Source organism: Scyliorhinus torazame, chromosome 2, assembly GCF_047496885.1.
Source record: "Scyliorhinus torazame isolate Kashiwa2021f chromosome 2, sScyTor2.1, whole genome shotgun sequence".
Taxonomy (NCBI): Eukaryota; Metazoa; Chordata; class Chondrichthyes; order Carcharhiniformes; family Scyliorhinidae; genus Scyliorhinus; species Scyliorhinus torazame.
In genome coordinates, this window is record NC_092708.1 from 49,298,121 (window position 1) to 49,325,858 (window position 27,738).

The window sequence follows — 27,738 nt, forward strand, 5'->3', positions numbered from 1 at the left end:
CAGCTGGTGGGCACACATCTCATATTCTTACTTTAAATATGCAACATCTAGAATTTGTCTGTATTTGCCACTGATCAGCTGAGAAACGAGCTTAGAAGATTTGTCTAAGTTCAAAAGTACCACTCCCACTTCGATTCAATTGTGAATTTAACTTACACACATTTAGACCATGCATCCGGAACGGAAAGCATCTCAGCAAGGACTCCACATTTACAGATGCTACTGTTTGCCAAGTACAGCAATGTTATTACATAGATTCTATTGTGCAGGTTGTTCTGTTATTAGAATCATAGAATTCCTACAGTGCAGAAAGAGGCCATTCGGCCCATCAAGGCTGCACCTAACCTTTACACCTTTGGACTGTGGGAGGAAACTGGAGCCCCTGGAGGAAATCCATGCAGACACAGGGAGAACGTGTAAACTCCACACAGTCATCTGAGGTCAGAATCGAACCCAGGTCCCTGGAGCTGTGAGGCAGCAGTGCTAACCTTTGTGCTGCCCGCCAATTATTGCACATTGTAGGGTCAGAAAAATTGAGTCAAAACACCAAGGATCAATCTGACGAGAAAACACTTTTGAAGAGTTTTAAAAAACACAATAAAAGACTGCTGCTGCGAAAGCGAACCCCAATTATTTCTTCTTGGTCAAAATCAACAAAGTAACTGGGTTGCAGTCTTGCATCTTCTACTGCCTATATCAATGGAAAATTATACAAGGTGCAGAGAGAGAGAAAAGTGAGAAAATAGGGCAAGTGAGAACAGCAACATTTACCTCAAGTTGTTGATAAACAGAGGTTCTTGATCAATAACGGGATCAGTGTTTATGGGGAGAAGGCAGGAGAATGGGGATAAGAAAATATCAGCCATGACTGAATGGCGGAGCAGATCCGATGGGCCGAGTGGCCTAATTCTGCTCCTATGTCTTATGGTGACCACACGTAACACAGTGTCATACAAGATTTAAGATGACAGGATAGGACGACACATTAATGAGTTATTTGATGAGGATATTCTATTTATACAGTGGCTTTTAAAAATAAATGGTGTCATGGAAGAAAACCGAAAGAAACTGAAGATCCTCCATATTTATGGTCAGTTAGGAGCTCTAGTTAAATGTGGCAATTTAGTTAATATACTCGTGCTTCCATGGTTTGTGAACTTCCAATCATTTCTGAGGTATTTACACATAATATGCCGACATGATTAACTTTAGTGAAGCATTTCTACTGGAAGGGCTTTATTTTTGGCTTTTTAATCTCAATTCCTGAGGCATATAACATGAATAAAACTTCAGTCATATGGGGCCTAAAACACAATGTCCAAAAGTACTAAATTGTAAAACATAAATGCTGCCAAGCAGTCCTAAAATTAGCCACTGTATTAAAGTCATTATATTCGACAGCCCAGTGTTTAACTCAAACATCCATGAACCTGTTTGTACCATAAAATTGAATTTATATTGAGTTTTGAGATCTAATTATGTCTCTTCTAGTCACACAAAATAAAATAAGCACTAATGAGAATCAGAATTGCCAACAACACAAATGTAGTGCCTGTGCTGCTGCTGATTCATCCAGTCCCCATCCATCACTGTGTTGCTACAATCTGCACTTCAGTTCCATGACAGCTTCATAGAAGCTTTGACAAATTAGTCAATGTCCTTTGCCAACTCGGTACCATGAAGAAAAACAATTAAGTTGAAAATCCAATAATTGTTGAATATTGCCTTTCATTGTTCTTTTCTACAAAGTTCAAACAAGCAAATTAATGTACATGACTGTTCTGCTGCAGTAGTTCCCTCCGCCATGTTATGTACTGTAGAAAATGTGATAAGCACCTGCAATTACAAAATACAAATAACTATACTAGCTATAAGCAGTAAATTTTTTAACTCAAGTTGAGGAGGTTTAAAAATAAGTCTGGCGCACTGCATTCGGATTCCTATTTTACCATGAAATGTTGGTAAAGAATAGCTCCACAAGCAGAAATTCAAGTATGAGTGACCAGTTTTTAATTGTAAAGTAGGTGCAACATTATTAAAAATGTTACAACACTGCACGACCTGTAATGCTCACAATATTTACAATTAGTGTCCTTTACATGAAACCATAAAACCCCAAAGAGAATTTGCATGGACTGGAACAAACTACTCCTAGCACCCACATAAATGCCATCAACCAATTAAAATCAAGTGCACAAAATACTTTACATGTTCTACTAATGTAAAGTATACATGTGAGAAAATACAAAACAATTAGGTAAATGTCAAAACAAAGAGCAAAGTTTGTCATTACAAGACAGTTTAGGAGTAAAGCAAAGAAAGGCAAAAATTAAATATAAAAGCACGCACCTTTGATGAATAAAACATTTGTTTTGACATAAAACAGCAGAAAAGTTGACTGATAAGAAAACACAGACAACAATACCATCAAAACAGAACACATCAATTCAGAATGGGAAAAAAAGCAAAGGGAAAAATAAAGACTTCATTTTACGTGGAGTTTGCATGTGGGACTGTAGTAGACCTCCATGCCATTGCACAAAAGACAGTTCTAAACAGAATAGAAATGAACATTGGCGGTGTGAAGTGTCTGCCATAATTAAGTTATCACATAACCATGCCTCATCTGCTGTTAAATACAAAAACAGCATCTTGCATATAAAAGCTTTAAGCGGCATTTTTATTTATCCTCTTTACACTGGTAGTCTCTTGTATGTGTACTCAATAGAAACCAAAGAATTTTGTACACTATTTTGTACAAGAAAAGATAAACTGTGCATTAAGTATGCTTGTACATGACAACTTTGTACAGTATTTACATTTTGATATTACCATGAAATTTCGCATATCTATATACACAATGAAAAATCACCAGAAACATTTGGACTGTTCAGTTTTTGAAATTCTTGATCGCTTAGTACTGTAGAAAATGTCACTTCTTAGGCAAGCAGTAGATAAACTGTAACCATGATCTCACAAGGTTTCTGATGAGCTATCCAGCATACAATTTTTGCCCATTATTGAAGAAACACTGTACCACAGTTCAATAGCACCTTGTAGCATTGTGGATAATTAAGACTCTATATACACACAGTTCAACCCTATATCTCTATATCAGTGATGAAGACATTGAACGTTATCTAGAGATTTTTCGCCTCTTGGCTTTTGGTGACTTGACTTGCCTTTCCTTCTGTGGTGTCTGGTGAACCTGTAAAATGAAAAATTGAACTATAGATTAATTTTTTGAAATGCAGTAAATGTTTTGAATGAGATTAAACAAGATAAAAATCTGAACAGTATGACTATTGAACATAGAATTATTCTGGCGCCTGGATTATTGACGTCACATCATCATGTACAGTATGACTACCAGAGTCTTTGCGTATCAAAGAACAACAAAGAACAAAGAAATGTACAGCACAGGAACAGGCCCTTCGGCCCTCCAAGCCCGTGCCGACCATACTGCCCGACTAAACTACAATCTTCTACACTTCCTGGGTCCGTATCCTTCTATTCCCATCCTATTCATATATTTGTCAAGATGCCCCTTAAATGTCCCTATCGTCCCTGCCTCCACTACCTCCTCCGGTAGTGAGTTCCAGGCACCCACTACCCTCTGCGTAAAAAACTTGCCTCGTACATCTACTCTAAACTTTGCCCCTCTCACCTTAAACCTATGCCCCCTAGTAATTGACCCCTCTACCCTGGGGAAAAGCCTCTGACTATCCACTCTGTCTATGCCCCTCATAATTTTGTATACCTCTATCAGGTCGCCCCTCAACCTCCTTCGTTCCAGTGAGAACAAACCGAGTTTATTCAATCGCTCCTCATAGCTTATGCCCTCCATACCAGGCAACATTCTGGTAAATCTCTTCTGCACCCTCTCTAAAGCCTCCACATCCTTCTGGTAGTGTGGCGACCAGAATTGAACACTATACTCCAAGTGTGGCCTAACTAAGGTTCTATACAGCTGCAACATGACTTGCCAATTCTTATACTCAATGCCCCGGCCAATGAAGGCAAGCATGCCGTATGCCTTCTTGACTACCTTCTCCACCTGTGTAGCCCCTTTCAGTGATCTGTGGACCTGTACTCCTAGATCTCTTTGACTTTCAATACTCTTGAGGGTTCTACCATTCACTGTATATTCCCTACCTGCATTAGCCCTTCCAAAATGCATTACCTCACATTTGTCCAGGTTAAACTCCATCTGCCATCTCTCCGCCCAAGTCTCCAGACAATCTAAATCCTGCTGTATCCTCAGACAGTCCTCATCGCTATCCGCAATTCCACCAACCTTTGTGTCGTCTGCAAACTTACTAATCAGACCAGTTACATTTTCCTCCAAATCATTTATATATACTACAAAGAGCAAAGGTCCCAGCACTGATCCCTGTGGAACACCACTGGTCACAGCCCTCCAATTAGAAAAGCATCCCTCCATTGCTACCCTCTGCCTTCTATGGCCTAGCCAGTTCTGTATCCACCTTGCCAGTTCACCCCTGATCCCGTGTGACTTCACCTTTTGTACCAGTCTACCATGAGGGACCTTGTCAAAGGCCTTACTGAAGTCCATATAGACAACATCTACTGCCCTACCTGCATCCTAGATCAGTCTCAGTAACAGCAAAAATATTAGATCAATAGTTTACTGTCAATCAATTCCACCTGAGGTGTTGTGGTACAGGTCTTAAAATGGGTAAACTGTCAAAATTAGTCTCAAATTTATCCCTTTCCTAAAGTTTGAGCAGGTGAGAACATACTTAGCAACACATACCTGGCAGAAGTATAGAATTCCAATATTCTGCAACCGATAATTCCCCAGTGAACATATTTCTTGATCATAGTACAACACACTTGAATACGAATTACTGATCCAAGCATAAAACCAGTTTCTCAAATATTTTAATGCTCAACATAAAACTAAAATTATACTTCAGGTATATATTTTCACTTTTGAAAAATCTCTCTATATATTTTAAAGGATATCTTTGAATATTTCCCTGGAACATGGAACCAAAAAATTCTGTGCATTGGTTGTTTTAATTCAGTTTGTCAAAATGCTGATCCAAACATAATAAGTCTTGAAAATCTGACCCTTACCAGGATTCAACTATTTATACAGGGTACTTCTTAAGATTAAACAAATATATTGCTTCAAAACACAAAGAAATAAAGTCACCAGTTGGAAGGAAAGTATAAATAGTAAATAGAATATTTTTGCTATTTACCAGCTACAAGCCAACAATCTATTCTTGTTCTAAATTCAATGAGCGACAGAATAATGCATGTGGAGCACTTTTGATTTTGGTGCAATTGGCAGATGTTTAAACAAACTATTTCTTCGGCCCACTTTGTGAACTTCACAGTGTGAAGAATGGGAACGGTAACACTATTATCAGCTGATGCAGGGGAACCCAGTGGCATGAAGGACATGGCGCTTTGGGACATTGTGGGTGTGAAAGTCGCAAGTTCTTTCTTTTTAGGCTTGTAGAAATAGCACTGGGATATATGGACATCTGGGACTATGGCAACTTTATGGCAAGAGACCAAATGTAACAGACCAAATGTGAGACCAAACATCTCACAGCATCAAATTACTTTTAAAGTATTGTTACTTATGTCAGTAAAGGCAGCTATCATGTTGTAGACAGAAAGATCTTGCAAACAACAATGAGAAGTATAAAACATTAACTTGTTTTTGGTGGCATTGATGAAGGGGGGGGGGGGGGAGAGAACGTTGGCCATTCCACCGGGAGTACATCCGTGGCTCCTTCGTATGCAAATAAGCCACTGGAAGAGCGAGACAAGTCCCCGGTTTAACATCTCATCTGAAGAATTGCCCCACCAATAATGCATTATTGCAATAATGCAAACTCCCTCAGTAATGCATCACTGTGGAGTCTGAATTATGTGTTTATATTGGGTTGGGGTGGGGGCACTAATGCATTTCTGATCCAGAATGAGAATTCGATGAATTGAGCCAAACAGACAGGCCGTCACAACCAAGATGTTTGTAATTGATAAAAAGGATCAAGTCCAATGCACAAACAGCTGTAAGACAAGTGAAACTAAAAACACAGCAATTGCTACATGGGGCCAGAGGAGAATGGCTTGTTTGCAATTCAGGGACAGCTGCTGCTGGTCTTGAAGTTATGTATGTGATGTTTTAGGTAGCTTTAATGTTTGAGTCTCTTGTTTTTGCAATGGTAAGGTAAAGTCGCCATAGTCCCAGATGATCATAGGTTGATTTCACTTTGAGGGAGAGAGCTGACTGGTGGTAGTTTAACCTGAGGATCACCACACCTCAGGCGAGAGGCAAGGTAGAGAAGACATAAGAACATAATAAGAACATAAGAACTAGGAGCAGGAGTAGGCCATCTGGCCCCTCAGGCCTGCTCCACCATTCAATGAGATCATGGCTGATCTTTTTTGGACTCAGCTCCACTTTCTGGCCTGAACACCATAACCCTTAATCCCTTTATTCTTCAAAAAACTATTTATCTTTATCTTAAAAACATTTAATGAAGGAGCTTCAACTGCGTCACTGGGCAAGGAATTCCATAGATTCACAACCCTTTGGTGAAGAAGTTCCTCCTAAGCTCAGCCCTAAATCTACTTCCCCTTATTTTGAGGCTATGCCCCCTAGTTCTGCTTTCAGCCGCCAGTGGAAACAACCTGCCCACATCTATCCTATCTATTCCCTTCATAATTTTATATGTTTCTATAAGATCCCCCCCTCATCCTTCTAAATTCCAACGAGCACAGTCCCAGTCTACTCAACCTTTCCTCGTAATCCAACCCCTTCAGCTCTGAGATTAACCTAGTGAATCTCCTCTGCACACCCCCCAGTGCCAGTACGTCCTTTCTCAGGTAAGGAGACCAATAATGAACACAATACTCCAGATGTGGCCTCACTAACACCTTATACAATTACAGCATAACCTCCCTAGTCTTAAACTCCATCCCTCTAGCAATGAAGGACAGAACTCCATTTGCCTTCTTAATCACCTGTTGCACCTGTAAACCCCCTTTTTGCGACTCATGCACTAGCACACCCAGGTCTCTCTGCACAGCGGTATGTTTTAATATTTTATCATTTAAATAATAATCCCTTTTGCTATTATTCCTACCAAAATGGATGACCTCACATTTGTCAACATTGTATTCCATCTGCCAGACCCTAGCCCATTCACTTAGCCTATCCAAATCCCTCTGCAGACATCCTGTATCCTCTGCACTTTTTGCTTTACCACACATCTTAGCGTTGTCTGCAAACTTGGACACATTGCACTTGGTCCCTAACGCCAAATCATCTCTGTAAATTGTGAACAATTGTGGGCCCGGCACTGATCCCTGAGGGACACCACTAGCTACTGACTGCCAACCAGAGAAACACCCATTAATCCCCACTCTTTGCTTTCTATTAATTAACCAATCCTCTATCCATGCTACTACTTTACCCTTAATGCCATGCATCTTTGTCTTATGCAGCAATCTTTTGTGTGGCACCTTGTCAAAAGCTTTCTGGAAATCCAGATATACCACTACCAAATTAGTCAGGCACGACCTGCCCTTTATGAACCCATGCTGCGTCTGCCCAATGGGACAATTTCCATCTAGATGCCTCGCTATTTCTTCCTTGATGATAGATTCCAGCATCTTCCCTACTACTGAAGTTAAGCTAACTGGCCTATAATTACCTGCTTTCTTACTACCTCCTTTTTTAAACAGTGGTGTCACGTTTGCTAATTTCTAATCCGCCGGAACCACCCCAGAGTCGAGTGAATTTTGGTACATTATCACTAGTGCATTTGCAATTTCCCATGCCATCTCTTTTAGCACTCTGGGATGCATTCCATCAGGGCCAGGAGACTTGTCTACCTTTAGCCCATTAGCTTGCCCATCACTACTTCCTTAGTGATAACAATCATCTCAAGGTCCTCACCCGTCAGAGCCTCAGTTCCATCAGTCACTGGCATGTTATTTGTGTCTTCCACTGCGAAGACCGACCCAAAAAACCTGTTCAGTTCCTCAGCCATTTCCTCATCTCCCATTATTAAATCTCCCTTCTCATCCTCTCAAGGACCAATATTTACCGTAGCCACTCTTTTTTGTTTTATATATTTATAGAAACTTTTACTGTCTGTTTTTATATTCTGAGCAAGTTTACTCTCATAATCTATCTTCTCTTCTTTATAGCTTTTTTAGTAGCTTTCTGTTACCCCCTAAAGATTTCCCAGTCCTCTAGTCTCCCACTAATCTTTGCCACTTTGTATGCTTTTTCCTTCAATTTGATACTCTCCCTTATTTCCTTAGATATCCACGGTCGATTTTCCCTCTTTCTACCATCCTTCCTTTTTGTTGGTATAAACCTTTGCTGAGCACTGTGAAATATCGCTTGAAAGGTTCTCTACTGTTCCTCAACAGTTTCACTATAAAGTCTTTGTTCCCAGTCTACCTTAGCTAGCTCTTCTCTCATCCCATTGTAATTTCCTTTGTTTATGCACAAAACATCAGTGTTTGATTTTACCTTCTCACCCTCCATCTGTACTTTAAATTCCACCATATTATGATCGCTCCTTCCGTGAGGATCCCTAACTATGAGATTATTAATCAATCCTGTCTCATTACACAGGACCAGATCTAGGACCGCTTGTTCCCTCGTAGGTTCCATTACATACCGTTCGAGGAAACTATCGGGGACGGGGCCTTCATGAATAAACTCAGCCGGTACGGGAATTCAACCCACGCTGCTGGTCTTGTTCTGCATCACAAACCAACTGTCTAGTCCACTGAGGTAGCAGTACCCCAAAACAAGAAAAGCGGGCCTTAATGTTCAGGTTAAAGCCCATCTGTCAGTGTAGTACGAATTGTCAGCAAATACCTTGATTATTTCGATGTACCAAATTTTCTTTGTTTGGTACTGTCGACCTTGCTTCTCATAACCTTGAGCATGATCGTCAGTGAGTAAAGCTCAGGACTTTAAGATGCTATGGCTCAAATCACATTAACAACATACCATTAATATCTCGTGCCAGATTGCAACTAGGGAAGTTGAGTACGCACTTAAAAAATTTCAACTCAAAACACTTGCCAAAGAATTTCACTATATAAATAGCATATTCCACAGCCACCTGCGTGATATGAAAGACTTCCAGTTTGTGGATCAAACGGAGCACATTTTTGACTTTGTTTTTCTTAATTGCACTCGCTGTATAATGCTTCACGCCAAGAGCTGTGGTATTTGCCATTTATACTGAAACATTTCCAATGTTCCAATTCACTTACCATGTAACTGAATGGAATAACACTCCCATTATGACATTACTGCTTTCACATAATGAAAATCCAAGTGCTAATCTTTCATCGTTTAGCCCAGAAGGAACAGCGGAATGTGCTTCACAAATCAATGGCAATCGTTGTCAGAGTCATAATGCACTTAATCTCTGTCTGCACACTGAGTGAATCTTTTAAATATACTTCTTAAAAGCGTTCATTTCAGTTCAGCTACAGGAATGCGTCTCAGGAGCAGTGTCTTTTTTTCTCAAGGTAGGCAGCTCGATTCAGGTCAGGTTCACAACCTGAAGAAGCAGAGAACGCAAGTTGAAATTCAACTACAATTCAGGAAACCGTTTCAGGATCGCAAACTATTTATGAGTGTGTACAGTGTTAGTACACAGTCGGTTTCAGGGTCACAACGTGCTGCTTTCTCAGTTTCAACAATTTGTCAGTCAGTAAAACTCAGCCAGCTCCTGATTCAGTGACAGCTCTGAAACCCTGAGATATTGAAATGTTGTCATTTATGGACAAACTTTCATAATGTCCATGTACTACTTATAAATCTTTCATTCTATAAACGGCTAACATCTGAAAGCAAATGCAGAAAACAGGATACAACGATGGAACAATTATTCAGACCATTTCTGAATTAACTGAAAGATTAGTCTACTACTTTTAGATTTCAATGGAGAAACATCATTGACTGGACTACAAATGGGGCAAGGTAATTTAATAAAAATACAATTACTCTCTGACAATATAATTGAAATATTGGCCACGCTTAAAAATAATACATAAATCAGTACAAGATGGATGATCCAAGACAAACATGCAAAAATGTACTGAAAGAGGATTAATGGTAAAATGGTTTCAATTGCTGGTTTTGAAGTTATGTATGTGATTGGTTTCAACTACACCGAGTTCAGTGCATTTATAATTTTTTTTTAAACAGTTCCCGGTACATCAGTCTTTGACCTTCATTTATGCACCATATCCTTCTCTGAGCATGTCAACTACAGCAAGTGGTCCTGAATATATACAAAGCTAAAATCCACTTTGCACTATTACTGGCAATGCTCCAATGGGGTAATTTTCTGATTAATTTTTCTGTGCTTTATCAAGTTACAGTATACATGTCATTTACAGGCATTTTATCCTGCCTGGAAAGAAGGGGGGGGGCAGTGGGGGGAGGAGTTGGATCAGCAGAGTTGCTTTCGCAGACAATCTGAACAGACATGACTGGTTGAATGGCCTCCATTCTATAATTGCTCACACACGTTCTCTCGTATAATTTTTTGTTTTTTGCAAAGGGAGGAGGGTAGAGTTGGGAAACAGACGATTCTGCTCATCTAATTGATATCTCAATTATATTTTTAAGCTCTCGCTCATACTCACTTTAGGTACCTGGCGGTGAAGGTTGCCTGGGAGTGGGGGGGGGGGGGGGGGCACCGCATGTACAACATTTCTAGTTTGTTGGGGAGAGTGAAAGCTGATCTGGCAAGGTGGGATGGTCTCCGTCTGTCACTGGCGGGTCGGGTAAAGTCGGTTAAAATGAACGTGCTGTCGCGATTTCGGTTTATTTTTCAATGCCTGCCGATTTTCCTGCCAAAGGATTTTTTCCAGAGAGATTGAGGGAAGGATTACTTTGTTCATATGGGGAGGGAAGGTGGCCAGAGTGAGAAAGGTGCTGCTGCAGAGGGGAAGGCAGGCATGGGGTTTGGGTCTTCCGAACCTGATGTATTACTACTGGGCAGCGAACGTGAAGAAGGTGCGGAGCTGAGTCAGAGGGGTTCATTCCCAGTGGGTCAGAATGGAGGAGAGTTTGTGCAGGGGATCGGGATTGAAAGCACTAACAACAGCGCCGCTCCCGATGGCCCTGGGGAAGTACTCAGGGAGTCCGGGAATAATAGCTTCATAGAGAATTTGGAGGCAGTTTCGCAAACACTTCGGGTTGGGTTCAGGGTCAAGGGAAATGCCGATTCGGGAGAACCACAGATTTGAGCCAGGGAGGTGGGATGGAAATTTTTGGAAATGGGAGGAGAAGGGGATTAAGACACTAAAAGGTTTGTTTCTTAGCGGTCGGTTTGCAGGATTGAAGGAGCTGGAAGCGAAGTATGGGCTGGAGCAGGGGAAAATGTTTAGATACATGCAGGCTCGAGATTTTGCCAGAAAGGAGATACAGAGCTTCCCGGTGGAGTCGGCCTCCACATTGCTGGAGGATGTGCTGACAACAGGGGGATTGGAGAAGGGGGTAGTGTCTGGGGTTACAGAGCTATTTCGGAAGAGGAGAAGGCACCACTGGAAGGGATCAAAGCAAAGTGGGAGGAAGAGTTGGGAGAGGATATGGAGGGGTTCAGGTGTGAGGTGCTCCGGAGAGTGAATGTCTCCATCTCGTGCGCGAGGTTGGGGCTGATACAGATGTAGGTGGTGTACAGAGCACACCTCACGAGGGTGACGATGAGCTGATTCTTTGAAGGAGTAGAAGATGTGTGTGAACGTTGTGGGGGGACGGACACCAATCACATTCATATGTTTTGGTCCTGCCCAAAGCTAGAAGATTACTGGAAGGAGGTTTTTAGGATAATTTCTAAAGTGGTGCATGTGAAACTGGACCCGGGGCCCCCGGGGGGCCATATCCAGGGTGTCAGACCAACCAGGGTTGGAAACGTGTGCGGAGGCAGATGTTGTAGCCTTCGCCTCGTTGATCGCCCGAAGGCGGATCCTGATGGGATGGAGAGCAACCTCTCCACCCTCTGCCCTGGCATGGCAACTTGTTGGAATTCTTGACTCTTGAGAAGGTGAAGTTTGAACTGAGGGGAAGGTTGGAGGGGTTCTACAATTCATAGGCATTATTCATCATGCACTTTCAAGAACTGGATAACATCGAACATTAGTTGGGGGGGGGGGGTGGGGTGGGGGTGGGGGTGGGGGGAGTTGGGGGGAGGGGGGGCGGTGTGTGTTGATGGTGACAATGGGTGATTCCTTTTTGCCATTTGTGTATGTGAACATGCGGGCTAATGTTTGGGGTTTGGTGGGAGGATGGGACCGTTGTTATTGATATGTGGATTGACATATTTGTTACTGATTATTGTTTATTGTTGGTGGGTGTAAATTTGGGAGAAAATGTGAAAAAGGAGAATAAAAAATATTTTTAAAAAAATAAATTTTTAAGCTCTCTCAAATCAGTTTATTTAACCTTTCTAAAAAAAATGACTCTCCATCATTCCACTGGCCGTTTTGAACTTTTTCCAAAGTTTGGTAATTACATTTGGTGTAAATTCGATAAAGTCTTCAGGAATCAGACTAAAAGGATTTCTTGAGAGAATGCTTTGTTAATTTAAAAAAAACTTTGGAAATATAATAAATTAAATTGTGATAAGGAAAAACAGACATGTGAATAAGCATTGTAATCTAAAGATAGATTAGAATCAAACCAGCGTCATTGAATTCAGAGATTTTCTTTGAAGTCTCCGTTAAAAAGTTTAATACTATATTTAATTTTCTATTCTTGAACATGATTAGTTGGTTAAGAAATGCATCCCATTAAATGGGACATGTCAAAGACCTAATGCAAAATAAATGAGTTATTGATTGAATTGTACGATTAAGTAGAAACTAGTAGAATATTTCAGCAGGAATTTACTTTGAGATAACTGGGCTCAACAGTTGTCCGAGTCTGCCATAAAGTTGAGTTTGGGTTAATTTGTACAAAAAACTAAAATTGTAATTTAAATCAGGGCAAAAAAAAAAAAAAAAAAAAAAAACTTGTCTTAATCAAAACTAAAGCAAACCTAAATGCAAAAATGCAAATACCACTACTCCTGTCCACAGGTATCTAACTTTCATCTCTAAATATCTTCATTTTAATCCACTAAATTACTCAATTCAAAGTGTGAGTAATTAATTTTCTCAATATTAAATTTCCATTTAACTGTTATTTAATTACATTTTTTAGATAAGTCAATTTTGAAACTATGACACTGAATTATCATTCATATACCCTATTGATTGAGAGTTAGCCTGGAGGCTGAAGCAGCTCTGCCGATAAAACAAAGTGCTTCATCAAAGACTTTATATCAGGTCAGAATGGAGGAGAGTTTGTACAGGGGGTCGGGATTGAAAGCACTAGCAACAGCGCCGCTCCCGATAGCCCCAGGGAAGTACTCAGGGAGTCCGGTAATAATAGCTTCATTGAGAATTTGGAGGCAGTCTCGCCAACACTTCGGGTTGGGGCAGGGTCAAGGGAAATGCCGATTCAGGGGAACCACAGATTTGAGCCAGGGAGGTGGGATGGAAATTTTCAGAAATGGGAGGAGATGGAGATTAAGACAGTAAATGATTTGTTTCTTATGGGTCGGTTTGCAGGGCTGAAGGAGCTGGAAGCGAAGTAAGGGCTGGAGCAGGGGGGGAATGTTTAGATACATGCAGATTTGAGATTTTGCAGAAAGGAGATACAGAGCTTCCCGGTGGAGCCGACCTCCACATTGCTGGAGGAGGTGCTGATGACAGGGGGACTGGAGAAGGGGGTAGTGTCAGCGGTTTACGGAGCTATTTTGGAAGAGGAGAAGGCACCGCTGGAAGGGATCAAAGCAAAGTGGGAGGAAGTGTTGGGAGAGGATATGGAGGAGGGGTTCTAGTGTGAGGTGCGCCGGAGAGTGAATGCCTCCACCTCATGCGCGAGGCTGGGGCTGATACAGCTGAAGGTGGTAGACAGAGCATACCTCACGAGGGCGAGGATGAGCCGATTCTTTGAAGGAGTAGAAGATGTGTGTGAACGTTGTGGGGGGACCCCGCTAATCACGTTCATATGTTTTGGTCCTGTCCAAAACTAGAGGATTACTGGAAGGAGGTTTTTAGGGTAATTTCTAAAGTGGTGCATGTGAAACTGGACCCGGGCCCCCGGGTGGCCATATTCAGGGTGTTGGACCAGCCAGGTTTGGAAACGGGTGCGGAGGCAGGTGTTGTAGCCTTCGCCTCATGGATCGCCCGAAGGCGGATCCTGATGGGATGGAGAGTAACCTCTCCACCCTGTGCCATGGCATGGCGGGGGGACTTGTTGGAATTCTTGACCCTTGAGAAGGTTAAGTTTGAACTGAGAGGAAGGATGGAGGGGTTCTACAATTCATGGGCATTATTCATCATGCACTTTCAAGAACTGGATATCAAACATTAGTTGGGGGGTGGGGGGCGTGTGTGTTGATGGTGACTATGGGTGATTCCTGATTCCTTTTTGTCATTTGTTTATGTGAACATGCGGGCTAATGTTTGGGGTTTGGTGGGAGGATTGGATCGTTGTTATTGATATGGGGATTGACATATTTGTTACTGATTATTGTTTGTTGTTGGTTGGTGGGTGTAAATTTGGGAGAAATTGTGAAAAAGGAGAATAAAAAAATATTTTAAAAAAAACTTTAGATCAATTGTTTAATTGTAGTTCAGAGAGCAAAACCCTGGTGAACAGAACTCTCAGTAAACTCATTTGTTAAAGGACCTTTGCATTAGACCAAGTCACTTAAAAATAATTACATTTGAGTCCAATCAAGCAACGTGTCATTCAGATTTTAAGTCTGTGTACAAGAATGTACACGGATGTGACTGTGAAAGAGCTGATTGTCTCTAGCTCACTAGGAATGTGCAATATAAAATATTACATGACAAAGCACAGATATTCACTTCTTATTTTTGATATGTATGGGAAATGGATGGTGAAGGGGTAGCAGCTGCAGATTTGAGGGGGAATTCAACTGGGCATATATACATCAAAACAGTCCAGTTTCCTTCAATAGTAGACTCATACAGCACAGAAAGAGACCCTTCGGCCCATCGTGTATGTGCCAGCCATCAAACACCTATCTATTCTAATCCCATTTTCCAGCACTTGCTCCATGCATGCTATGGCATTTTAAGTGCTCATCTGAATGCTTTTTAAATGTTGTGAAGATTCCTGATCTTTCAGTCATTGAGTTCCAGATTCCTACCATCCTCTGGGCGAAAAACATTTTCCTCAAATCTCCTGCCCCGTAACTTAAATCCATGCCCCCGGTTATTGATCCCTCTACTAAGGGGAAAGGTTTCTTCCTATCTACCTTTGCTGTCTATAATGCACACCTCGATCAGGTCCCCCATCAGCCTTCTCGACTCAAGGAAAATGACCCCAGCCTAGTCAGCCTCTCTTCATAGCTGAATAGTAAAATGGTAAACAGTATGATATATATTAGAAGATAAGAACGTCATTCAGTTCATTAACTCCATTTCATTCGGTGGCCATGTACGATTATTTCCACTAACTCATTAGATTCTCAATACGAATTAATTCCCCATTGCCAGGTTGCAGTATACCGGGAACTGTAGTATTTAAACTCTCAAATTCAAAAATTACACAGCCGAAAGACAACAAGAGTGCTTACCCAAATAAAGACAAGAGTCATAATTTAGGCAGTGCCTAAACCATAGAAAATAGTAAGAAGTCTTACAACACCAGGTGAAAGTCCAACAGGTTTGTTTTGAATCACTAGCTTTCGGAGCACAGCTCCTTCCTCAGCTGAATGAAGAGGTGGGTTCCAGAAACAAATATATAGGCAAAGTCAATGATGCAAGACGATACTTTGATTGCGTGTCTTTGCAGGTAACAAAGTCTTTACAGGTCCAGGCGGAGCAATGGGAGAGAGGGATAATCACAGGTTAAAGAGGTGTGATTTGTCTCAAGCCAGGACAGTTGGTAGGATTTTGCAAGCCCAGGCCAGATGGTGGGGGTTGAATGTAATGCGACATGAATCCAATGTCCCAGTTGAGGCCGTACTCAAGTGTGCGGAACTTGGCTATAAGTTTCTGCTTGGCAATTCTGCGTTGTCGCGCGTCCTGAAGGCCGCCTTGGAGAACGTTTGCCTGAAGATCAGAGGCTGAATGCCCTTGACTGCTGAAGTGTTTCCTGACTGAAAGGGAACATTCCTGCTTGCCGATTGTCTCGCGATGTCCGTTCATCCGTTGTCGCAGCGTCTGCATGGTCTCGCCAATGTACCACGTTTCGGGACATCCTTTCCTGCAGTGTATGAGGTAGACAGTGTTGGTCGAGTCGCACGAGTATGTATCATGAAACTGGTGGGTGGTGTTCTCACGTGTAATGGTGGTACCCATGTCGATGATTTGGCACGTCGTGCAGAGATTGCCATGGCATGGTTGTGTGCTGTTGTGGTCGCTGTTCTGAGGGCTGGGTAGTTTGCTGCAAACAATGGTCTGCTTGAGGTTGCGCGATTGTTTGAAGGCAGGTAGTGGGTGTGTGGGGATGACCTTGCGGAAAACCCCAATGCTCCACTTCTCCAGCTTCCACCCTAAACACATTAAAGAAGCCATCCCTGATGGACAAGCCCGCCGTATATACTGGATCTGCTCAGACGAGGAGGAGCGTAACAGACATCTATAGACGCTGAAAGATGCCCTCGTATGAATGGGATATGGCGCTCGACTCATTGATCGACAGTTCCAACGCGCCACAGCAAAAAACCGCACCGACCTCCTCAGAAGACAAACACGGGACACAACCGACAGAGTACCCTTCGTCGTCCAGTACTTCCCGGAGCAGAGAAACTACGACATCTTCTTCGCAACATCTTGCCAAGGTCATCCCCACACCCCCACTACTTGCCTGCAAACAACTGCGCAACCTCAAACAGACCATTGTTTGCAGCAAACTATGCAGCCTTCAGAACAGCTACCACGACACCACACAACCCTGCCATGGCAATCTCTGCAAGACGTGTCAGATCATCGACATGGGTATCACCATTACACGTGACTACACCACCCACCAGGTACGTGGCACATACTCGTACGACTCGGCCAATGCTGTCTACCTCATACGCTGCAGGAAAGGGTGTCCCGCAACGTGGTACATTGGCGAGACCATGCAGACGCTGCGACAACGGATGAAAGGACAGCGCAAGACAATCACCAAGCAGGAATGTTCCCTACCCGTCGGGGAACACTTCAGCAGTCAAGGGCATTCAGCCTCTGATCTCCGGGTAAGCATTCTCCAAGGCGGCCTTCAGGATGCGCAACAACGCAGAATTGCCAAGCAGAAACTTATAGCCAAGTTCCACACACAAGTACGGCCTCAACTGGGACCTTGGATTCATGGCGCATTAGATGCACCCCCCACCATCTGGCCTGGGCTTGCGAAATCCTATCAACTGTCCTGGCTTGAGTCAATTCACACCTCTTTAACCTGTGATTATCCCTCTCTCCCGTTGCTCCGCCTGGACCTGTAAAGACTTTGTTACCTGGAGAGACTCGCATTCAAAGTATCGTCGTGCATCATTGACTTTGCCTATATATTTGTTTCCGGAACCCACCTCTTCCTTCACCTGAGGAAGGAGCTGTGCTCCGAAAGTTAGTGATTCGAAATAAACCTTGGACTTTAACCTGGTGTTGTAAGACTTCTTACTGTGCTCACCCCAGTCCAACACCAGCATCTCCACATCATAGAAAACAGGAGCAGGAATAGGTCATTCAGACATTTTGAGCCTGCTCTGTCATTCAATATGATCATGGCTGATCCTCTATCCCAAATCCACACTCCCATCCAGGTGTGGGATTACATTGCTAAATTACTCTGTACTTCTTGATTCCAATGCAGGCGGCATGCATACTTGCTGCTGTCTGCAAATGTAAATGATTGTAGCATGTACACAGCACTAAGCATGCTGTTGAGTACAGGGCTCTTTTTCTCTCTCTTCCAGGTCTCTTGAGAAAAATGAATGCCGAGCTTGATTTTCAGGGGATACTTTTATTTTTTGGGGGTTCCTTTTTCATTTACATGAACTGCTACATGAAGTGATGCAGTCACACAGTAACATTACCAGTAACAGATCGGAAGTGGTGTGGGGGAAGGGGGGGGTTGCATGCAAGGCCTGGTCTGGGTGTTTAAATAGTTACTCTGGAGTTAGAAGTGATTTGTTTTCCCTCCTAACTCTTTCAGACTAAATATCAGGGTAAAACTGTCAGGACCATCCAAAGTTAGCAATTTAAAAAGTTTCTGTTGGATGGTTCTCAACCCAGTGCAATTGTCTGGGCAAGTTACCATCTTTGGACAATTGTCGGTAAACTCTTGTGTGGGAACTTTCCTGGGGGGATTCTCCAGCACATCATTGGCATACCCCTAAATGGGACAGTGGGGAACCAGGAAGTTATGGGTCATTGTTTAAAGAACCCCATAGTCTGCTCTATCACATTTTATGTGGTAACATGGCTTTTGTTGTGTGCATGTTGTCTACATGCACATGGGCTGCACACTGGAGTCATGAAGGCTGTCTTTTGACACATGGCTCATCACCCTGTAGTCACCCTCTCATTTGTTATGGTGGCTGAAATGCAGGTGGCACAGTGAACTGATGTAGAATAAGATACTGCTAGCATAACAGCATTGACCTGCATGATAGCACACTAGCAGGAGGTTGAGGAGTGGAATTACTTTTGGTTGCGGTACACCTCAGAATTAACATGTGTTGCTTTCACAGGAATGTGTGTGTAGCTAATGACACTCTACCAGTTATCCTTGCAAAGCTATTTGCTCGCTAAACCAGCTGTGGTCTGATAAGAAAGAATTAATTGTATTCAGCTTTCGGCTCATACAGCTGTGCAAGTTCATGGTCATCTCCCCACCCACTGGCAATACCATTCTGGCTGCACTTTGAGGCTACAGAAGGAGATGGTTGTACAGTGATAATGTTACTGGACTAGTGATCCAGAGATCAGACAAATGATTTACAGACATGGAACCAAATCCCACAATGGAAAATTAAGCTAGTCTCTGTGACACTAACAGATTGTTGTAAAAATCCATCTGGTTCACTAATGCCCTTTTAGTGGAAGGAAATCTGACCTCCATGTGACTCAAGACCCACAGCAACATGCTCGACTCTTAGCTGCCCTCTGAAATGGTTCAGGAAGCCACTAAACTCCAGGGAAATTAGGGAAGGAAACAAATGCTGGCCTTGCCTATGACATCCATATCCCATGAGAGAATAAAAAAGGTCCCAGATTTCAATGAGAACCTCCTAAGCGAAGAGGTGGCACCTGACACATTGTTCTTTCCCATGGTTAAAGTAGGAGAATTGCTCCGTGATTGCTCTCAGCAGGTATGGGCTCCTTCAGAGCCCCTCTCTTCCAGCAATTGTACAGCTCTCTGTCACCTCTTTCATTCTCCCAGTCATGCTGTAGGCCGAGAAGAATACATGCTATTCACCCATGTATGGGAGCAATTGGTTTGTGCAGAAGGCTTGAAAAGAGAAATGTGCCACACTTCACCCTGGAGGCATCAGCAACTTTAACAACTCTGGTAAGGAAACACTTTTATAATCACAGCCAGCAGAAGCCAATCAGCAATGAGCCCATAAGTAGCTGATCATCCCATTAAATGGCATGACTGCTGGGAGACCTGCTGCTGAACCAGCCACACGAGGTTAAGAGGCAGCATTAGCTGGAATGTTGAGCTACAAAATGCCACTGCTGGCATCAAATTACCTTCACCAAAAGGAAAATGGTTGCCGTTGTTGGAGGTCAATCATCTCAGCCCCCAAACATCACTGCAGGAGTTCCTCAGCATAATGTCCAAGGCTCAACCATCCTCAGCTATCCCATCAATAATATTCCCTCCATCGTAAGGTCAAAAATGGGGATGCTTGATGATGACTGCAAAATTCATCACCATTTGCAACTTCTCAGATACTGAGGCAGTCCAAGTCCAAATGCTGCAAAACCTGGACAATATCCAGGTTTGGCTAATATATGACATGCAACATTCGTGCCACACAAGTGCCAGGCAATGACCATCTCCAACAAGAGAGAATCCAAACATCTCCCCTTGACACTCATGACATTACCATCGCCAAATCCCCACTATTAACATTCTGGGGGTTACCACTGACCATAAATTGAGCCAGCCATATAAATACTGTAGCTGGGGCAGCACGGTGGCACAGTAGTTAGCATTGCTGCTTCATGGCACCGAGGTCCCAGGTTCAATCCCGTTTGGAGTTTGCACATTCTCCCCGTGTTTGCTTGGGTTTCGCCCCCACAACCCAAAAGATGTGCAGGGTAGGTGGATTAGCCACTCTAAATTACCCCTTAATTGGAAAAATGAATTGGGTACACTAAATTTAAAAAAAAACTACTGTAGCAGATCAGATGCTTTGGAGAGTAACTCAACTCCCCAAAGCCGAACCACCATCTACAAAGCACAAGTCAGGAGTGTGATGGAATAGTCGTAACTTGCATGGATGAGTGCAGCTTCAACAACACTGTAGAAGCTTGACACCATCCAGGACAAAGCAGCCTGTTTCCTGGATACCCTATCCCCCACCTTCACCACTGACACACAGTGGCAGCAGTGTGCACCATCTCCAAGATGCATTGTAGCAACTCACCCAGGCTGTCTTGACAGCACCTTCCAAACCTGTGACCTCAATCATCCAGACAAGGACAGTAGATGCATGGGAACACCACCGCCTCCCAAGTTCCCTTCCAAACTACACACCATCCTGATTGAAATGACCTTTTACGGTCTTGGAGTAAAAATCCTGGAACACCCTCCCATACAGCACTGTGGGCGTACGTACATCACAGATTGCAGCGGCTCACCACCATTCTCTCAAGGGCAATTACGGATGAGCAATAAAAACACTGGCCGAGCCAGCGATGCGCACGTTGAGGAAATAATAAAACACCAAAATGGCTGCCAGCATGAATCGCAACAGATGCATGCACACAGAGTATACCACGCGAGGTAAAATGGCATGCACAGGCAAATTTTGTAAGTAATGGCATTAAAGAAACATTAGAAAGATTTCATAATACAACAAAGGCAAATTATTAAACAAAAAGAAAACATACGATTCTCGGTCACCCATTCATAAAACAATTCAGTGCCTAAAGAGCAAGTGCCCCATGAGGTTTAGTTAAATTGATTAAAAATTTTCATGTTATTGATGTGAAAAAGGTAGCATTAAGTCACCTTAAATACCAGCAAAATAAGTTTCTTCATTTCTATCCCCTCCATATACAGACATACTACAAACTAGAAAAATTGAAAATCAAATGTGAAAATGTTCTCTGTAAGCTGATAAGTGAAATAAATAGTTTTCAGTTAACTTTGGGTTAAACTTAGTGTAACGACAAATGTCTGGTCTCCCAGTTATTTATGTAATACTATATTGGAAAATGAATGAATTCTACAGCAGGAAATGCTCGAATTGATAAGATGAACAGAATCCCCTGTGTATAAGGACATGAGAAAAAGTCTATTGATCCCATAGAATTTTTCCAAACTTTGCAGAAAGTCATCTAGCCCAACATTGAAACACAGCTTGGACTTCTGTTGGATTCCATAATCTTGGCTAGTGATACTTGGTTTATTATTTTAACATGTATTTGTTAGGATCCCAAATGAGAACCCAACTATTTTCATGAGACAATAAGAAATGGGAACAGGAGGAGGCCAGTCACCTCTCGAGATGACTCCGTCATTCAATATAATCATAATCTTTATTATCACAAGTAGGCTTACATTAACACCGCAATGAAGTTACAGTGCGGCGCCTGTTAGGTTTCACAGAGGGAGAATTCAGAATGTCCAATTCAACTAACAAGCAAGTTTTTCAGCACTTGTGGGAGGAAACCCAAGAAGACATGGGAGAACGTGCAGACTCCGTACAGTCAGTGACTCAGGCCGGAATCGAACCCGGATCCCTGGCACTGTGAAGTAACAGTGCTAAGCACTGGCCTCATTGCTGATCCGACATTCCTCACGTCTAATTTCCTGCCCTTTCCTCGTAACACTCAATTCCTTTACTGATCATGAATCCCTCATCCGTAAATATACACCAGGACTCTGCCCCCACAGCTCTCCGTGGCAAGGAGTTCTGAAAACTCTCAACCCTCAGAGAAGAATATTCTCATCTTTGTCTGAAATTGGCACCCTTGATTCTGGGACTAGGCCCTCTTGTCTGAGACTCTCCCATGAGGGGAAACATCCTCTTAGCATTAACCCTGTCAAGCCCCTGAAGAATCCTATATGTTTCAATGAGATTACCTCTCATTCTTCTAAATCCCAACCTGTTTAACCTTTGCTCAGACTGAGGAAATGTTACTGCACCACAGGAGTGATAGCACTTTTTTTATTCAAAGAAACTTTAAATTCAATCACAGAATTCACCACATCAGCAATAAAGAAACAGCTTTACAGTTAACAGTTACAACAGTTCTTAAGTAAAAGAAGAAACCATAACTTACTTCCTAAGCTTGCCACTATGTTCCAATTAAGCAAACCAATATATATTAAATACCACTCATGAATAAAGTTAACAACCAGGGTTTTACTTGCTTTTCTCTGTCCAGAATCTTTGGAGAGAGAACATTTCAGACGGAAACACCTCTGTTCAGATTAGAAGTTTAGGACCTACTGACGTTTCAGGCAGACCTGGCTCTTCCTATTAACTACATCATCTGTGTCCAAAGCAGAAGGCATTCTTTTGTCTCTTCTTACAAGATGTCCCTTGACTTGTTTAAACAGGGCCAAACACAATACCGCTCAGAAATTATCAGCACCCCAGGGGCCCTACAAACCTAAACAATATTCCATTAGCTAGCTATCTGTAAACACGTAAATGGTTTCTCAAGATCTATTAGCAGAACACTTCACCTGCAAATCAATGATTATCGCACATTTACAACACCTTAATAACCACTCCAGCAGTCATACTGTCTGCATGCATCTTAACACAGGTTTTAATAACATTACTGCAGAAAAATATAAAATATGATAATTTCCAAAATTCATCACACATTGTCTTTAAGTAAAGATTGTTCCTCCCCAAGTCACTAATTCAAACTTGTACTCTCTTGCCTTACTAGCTTCTCAAAAATTTAATGCATTTTTACCATGCAGTATTACATTTATTGCAATTAGCTCACACTTATTGCAATTAGCTCCTCTCTATTATTTTTGTGTTCACATGTGAACAGAGAATTAAATTTAAAAGAACATGTGTATAAACTTCCCATAGGCTTATCAATAAAGAACTGAATGACTAGGTATGAGACATAGAAAATAGGAGTAGGTATTTCAGCCCTTCGAGCATGCTTCACCACTGAATATGATCATGGCTGACCCTATACCTCAACAACATGCTCCTACACTCATCGCCCCCCCCCCCCACCCGCCCACCCATTCCCTTGACGACTTTAGAGTGTAGAAATCTATATATTTCCTATCTAAATATATTCAGTAACTTGGCCTCCACAGTCTCTGTGGCAGAGAATTCCATAGGTTTGCCACCCTCTGTGTGAAAAAGTTTCTCTTCATCTCATTACCAAATGGCCAGTACCCTGAGACTGTGGGCCCTTGTTCTAGATACCCCAGCCAGATGAAGCAAGATCCCTGCATGCAGTCTGTCCAATCCTAACAGAACCTTGCACATTTCAATGAGATCCCCTCTCATTCTTTTAAACTCCAGTGAATATAGGTCTCGTCGACTCAATCGCTCTTCATTTGAAAATCCTGCTATCCCACGAATTAGTCTGGTGGACCCTGGCTGTACTCCCTCTCTGGCAAGTATATCCTTTCTTAGCTAAGGAGACCAAAAATGCACTTAATACTGCAGGTGTGGTTTCATCAAGCCCCTCTACAACTACAGAAAGACATCCTCGCTCCTGTACTCAAAATCCTCTTGCAATGAAGGCCAACATACCATGTGCCTTCCTAAACGTTTGCTGTACCTTTATGTTTGTAATCAGTGACTGGTGTACAAGACTACCCAGGCCCCTTTGTAAGTCAACATTTCCCAACATATCACCATTTGAATAATATTGTCATTCTGTTTTTCCTTCCGAAGTGGATAAGTTCACTTTTATCCATGTAATGCTGCTTCTGCCCACTCAAACTTAACTAAATCACCCTGAAGTCTCTGCAAAGCCTCCTCGCCACTTACATTTTTCATGTTGTCAGCTAACTTAGAAATATTGCATTTGGTTCCCTGATCTAAATTATCAATGTATATTGTAAATGAAGAGAAGGAAAACTGCATAAAATATGCGGTACACACCATAGCAAATCTTAATAATCAAGAAATTAACGCTTTACTGTGGAAACCTAACCTCAAAGGGAAAACTGCTCTTGGACCCAACAAGATAAAAACAAGAAAGTTAGCAATCGAGCTAGTTATCCAACTGAAATTTAGTATCATCGATCTTTTGATAAGAATCACAGTAGAAGAGTTATAGAAGCAAATTGTTCTGAAATGATGTGAATTAGCTTCCTTCAACCATTGATTATTTCCTACCCCCTTCTTTTGAAAGTTTATATTTGCATACTACTCCACATGTATTTACATACCCAAATGGCATGAAGTGAACAGGAACAAGAATCGCGAATGAGTTATTTGATCATAGGCCCATCACAGTGAGCCTAATTTTCAGCGCTCACACAATCCGAATTCTAGCAGGGATTGGTGGGGCAACAACCCTAGCTGAGTCTTTCCACTCTTGAGGAGGAAGCTGTGCATTCCCACCACCAAGATTAAATCAGGTCAGGAATCAAACTTAAAGCCTGGCACTGCATTACACAATCACCCACTGAGACACTGGGGAACTTAGTAGGTTTTCCCCTGCCTTGTGGTGGCACAGTGGTTAGCACTGCTGCCTCATAGCATCAGGGACCTGGGTTTGATTTCAGCCTTGGGTGACCGCGTGGAGTTTGCATGTTCTCCCCGTGTCTGCGTGAGTTTCCTCCGGGTGCTGCAGTTTCCTCACACAGTCCAAAGATGTGCAAGTTAAGTGGATTGGCCATGCTAAATTGCCCCTTAGCTTCCAGGGAGATATAGGTTAGTTGCAGGGTTATGGGTATAGGGCTGGCTGGTCGGAGGAGTGGACCTAGGTAAGTGCTCTTTCGGAGAGTCAGTAAAGACTCGATGGGTCAAATGGCTTCCTTCTGCAGTGTAGGGGATTCCATGAAAATTACCATAGAATAGTGGATGACACAAAAGGACTTACTGAGCAAACCTGCACTTCCAAATGCTGAATCTTGAGATCACAGATCAAAAAGAAATCACAACATGGTAACTTTGATTTTTCCAAAATGTGTTCCTGGCTATCAAGACTCAGCCAGCCTGCATGGGGACCACTGCTTCTCCGCTACATTTATCAAAATGCCATTGGCAGCATTTTAGACAATTTATGTCAATATTTTCTTTAGTGTTTATTTTTCCAATTAAGGGGCAATTTAGTGTGTGGCCAATCCACCTACCCTGTACATCTTTGGGTTGTGGTGGGGAGATCCACGCAGACATGGGGACAATGTGCAACTTCAAAAGGACAGTGACCTAGGGCCGGGATCGAACCTGGGTCATCAGTGCAGCGAGGCAGCAGTGCTAACCACTGTGCAGCCGTGCAGCCCCTTTAATGATTGTGTTTAAAACCATAATGACATAGGCTATGCATACAAAATATTAAATATAAAAGTGACTGCTTATCGCAGTAATGTGAGCATGGTGTGCTGCTCCCCCTTTCAAGTTTGGTGACAGCAGTCTGAAGCAGGGACTGGTGAAACTGGGCAGAATGGGCAGAGCAGTGATGAAACTATCGAGATAAATGCAAATATTATTGAACAAAAAAAGCATGTTCAGTCATTGAACAGCAATCAAAGCAAAAATAGCATGCTGAATTACATTTGAAAAATAGACCAAGTTGGAGGAAGTCAAGCTTCAACTCTACAGAGTGCTCCGAGCAACTGCACAGGGGTGTCCAGTTCTGATCACCTAGATACATTCAAACTTGGAGGCAGTGTATAAAAATTCACAAAACTGATCTCTTGCATCAGGATACTGAATTTTCCATGAGAAATGAGTGGAGAAACCTGGGCTTTCAGCCTTAAATAAGGCAACTGATGGGGAACCTCAAGTGGTTCAGGAAAAGTTACTCTTTGAGATTTCAAATTAAATGGTGATGATAGAGCACAAAGCCTAAATTAAGTTCAAATTGTTTAAAGGCAAATTTGATGTCAGGAACACTTCCTTCAAACAATCCATATATGAAATGGATTTCTAAGCAGAATAGTGGAGTCAAAAATCCTGAAATAAGTTAAGAGCTTAATTGCTACAATGAGGTACTTTCTGGATTGATATGTTTGTTGAATGGATCTTCTTCGGAATAGGGATCTATCTTTGAATAGGGATTTTAAAATTTATCCATCAAAAGCTCATTGAGGGATGGATTATTTTCTCTTTTTAAAGCTAACTTTCCTTTTTCTTTTTTTTTTTAAATATAAATTTCGAGTACCCAATTCATTTTTTCCAATTAAGGGGCAATTTTGTGTGGCCAATCCACATATCCTGCACATCTTTGGGTTGTGGGGACGAAGCCCACGCAAACACGGGGAGAATGTGCAAACTCCACACTGACAGTGACCCAGAGCCGGGATCGAACCTGGGACCTCGGCGCCGTGAGGCAGCAATGCTAACCACTGTGCCACCGTGCTGCCCTAACTTTCCTTTTTCAACATTGTTCTTTAGCTGCACCTCAGACAATAATTCTACGGTGTGTGTACACCATTTAAAAATAATTAAAACACCTTATGCACCACGATGATCCCACTCCCCAATTTATACAATATACATTTTAAAAAACTAGATTAAAACACTGTGAACGGACACCAAAGTCAGGGAAAACACCAGCCAGATGCATAATAAAGCACTGCTAAATTTTAGGGTGGCCGCAACCTCACATTCTATAGGCTGGCCAATTATTTTTCGGTTAACTCAGTATGATCTTGCAACAATTTGTACTTAAAAATGCTATATAAATGCATTGTTGTCACCTCAGCAAAGTGACCAGGTTAACCATCATTTTGGTTGGGCACACATATTTTGGTTGCTTAATAACTGGCTGGAACCCAGGAAAGTAGATTCCATTGAAATAATTTGACACTTCTGCAGCACCCTGGGATCGAATTCTCTCTTCCAAACTCTTCCATTGGGCAAGAGATATAAAAGTCTGAGAACGCGTACAAACAGATTCAAAAACAGCCTCTTCCCTGCTGATACCAGAATCCTGAATTACCCTCTTATGGACTGCGCTGATCTCTTCACATCTTATCCACTGAGCAGTACTACACTCCGTATGCTTCACCTGATGTCTGTGTCTATGTATTTACATTGTGTATTTATCATCTGCCTATGTTTTTCATGTTTGGAATGATCGGTCTGGACTGTACTCAGAACAATACTTTTCACTGGACCTCGGGCAATAGATCTAAATATCCAGACATCAGAGGAGCATCAGCTTACTATGATATACATTTTGCCATGTCTGCAAGATTCATGAAACTGCGTAATACCACATTTGGTATTTAAAAACCATTGTAAAGGGTTTTGTAGATTCACCTTGTCTTGTGACTAAGTCAACTGCTCA

At 42.2% G+C, this 27,738-nt stretch overlaps 1 protein-coding gene across 4 annotated transcripts in view; it reads right to left on the reverse strand.

Moving 5' to 3' along the window:
- Nucleotides 1-1,987: 1,987 nt before the first annotated feature.
- Nucleotides 1,988-27,738, reverse strand: part of mbd5 (methyl-CpG binding domain protein 5) — a 433,408-nt gene continuing 407,657 nt past the window's right edge. For all 4 annotated transcript variants that reach the window (XM_072471349.1, XM_072471331.1, XM_072471358.1 and 1 more), the window contains one exon: nt 1,988-3,208. In XM_072471349.1, the coding sequence (XP_072327450.1) occupies nt 3,137-3,208 (72 nt within the window). In that variant the 3' untranslated portion in view covers nt 1,988-3,136. The remainder of the gene's footprint in view (nt 3,209-27,738) is intronic.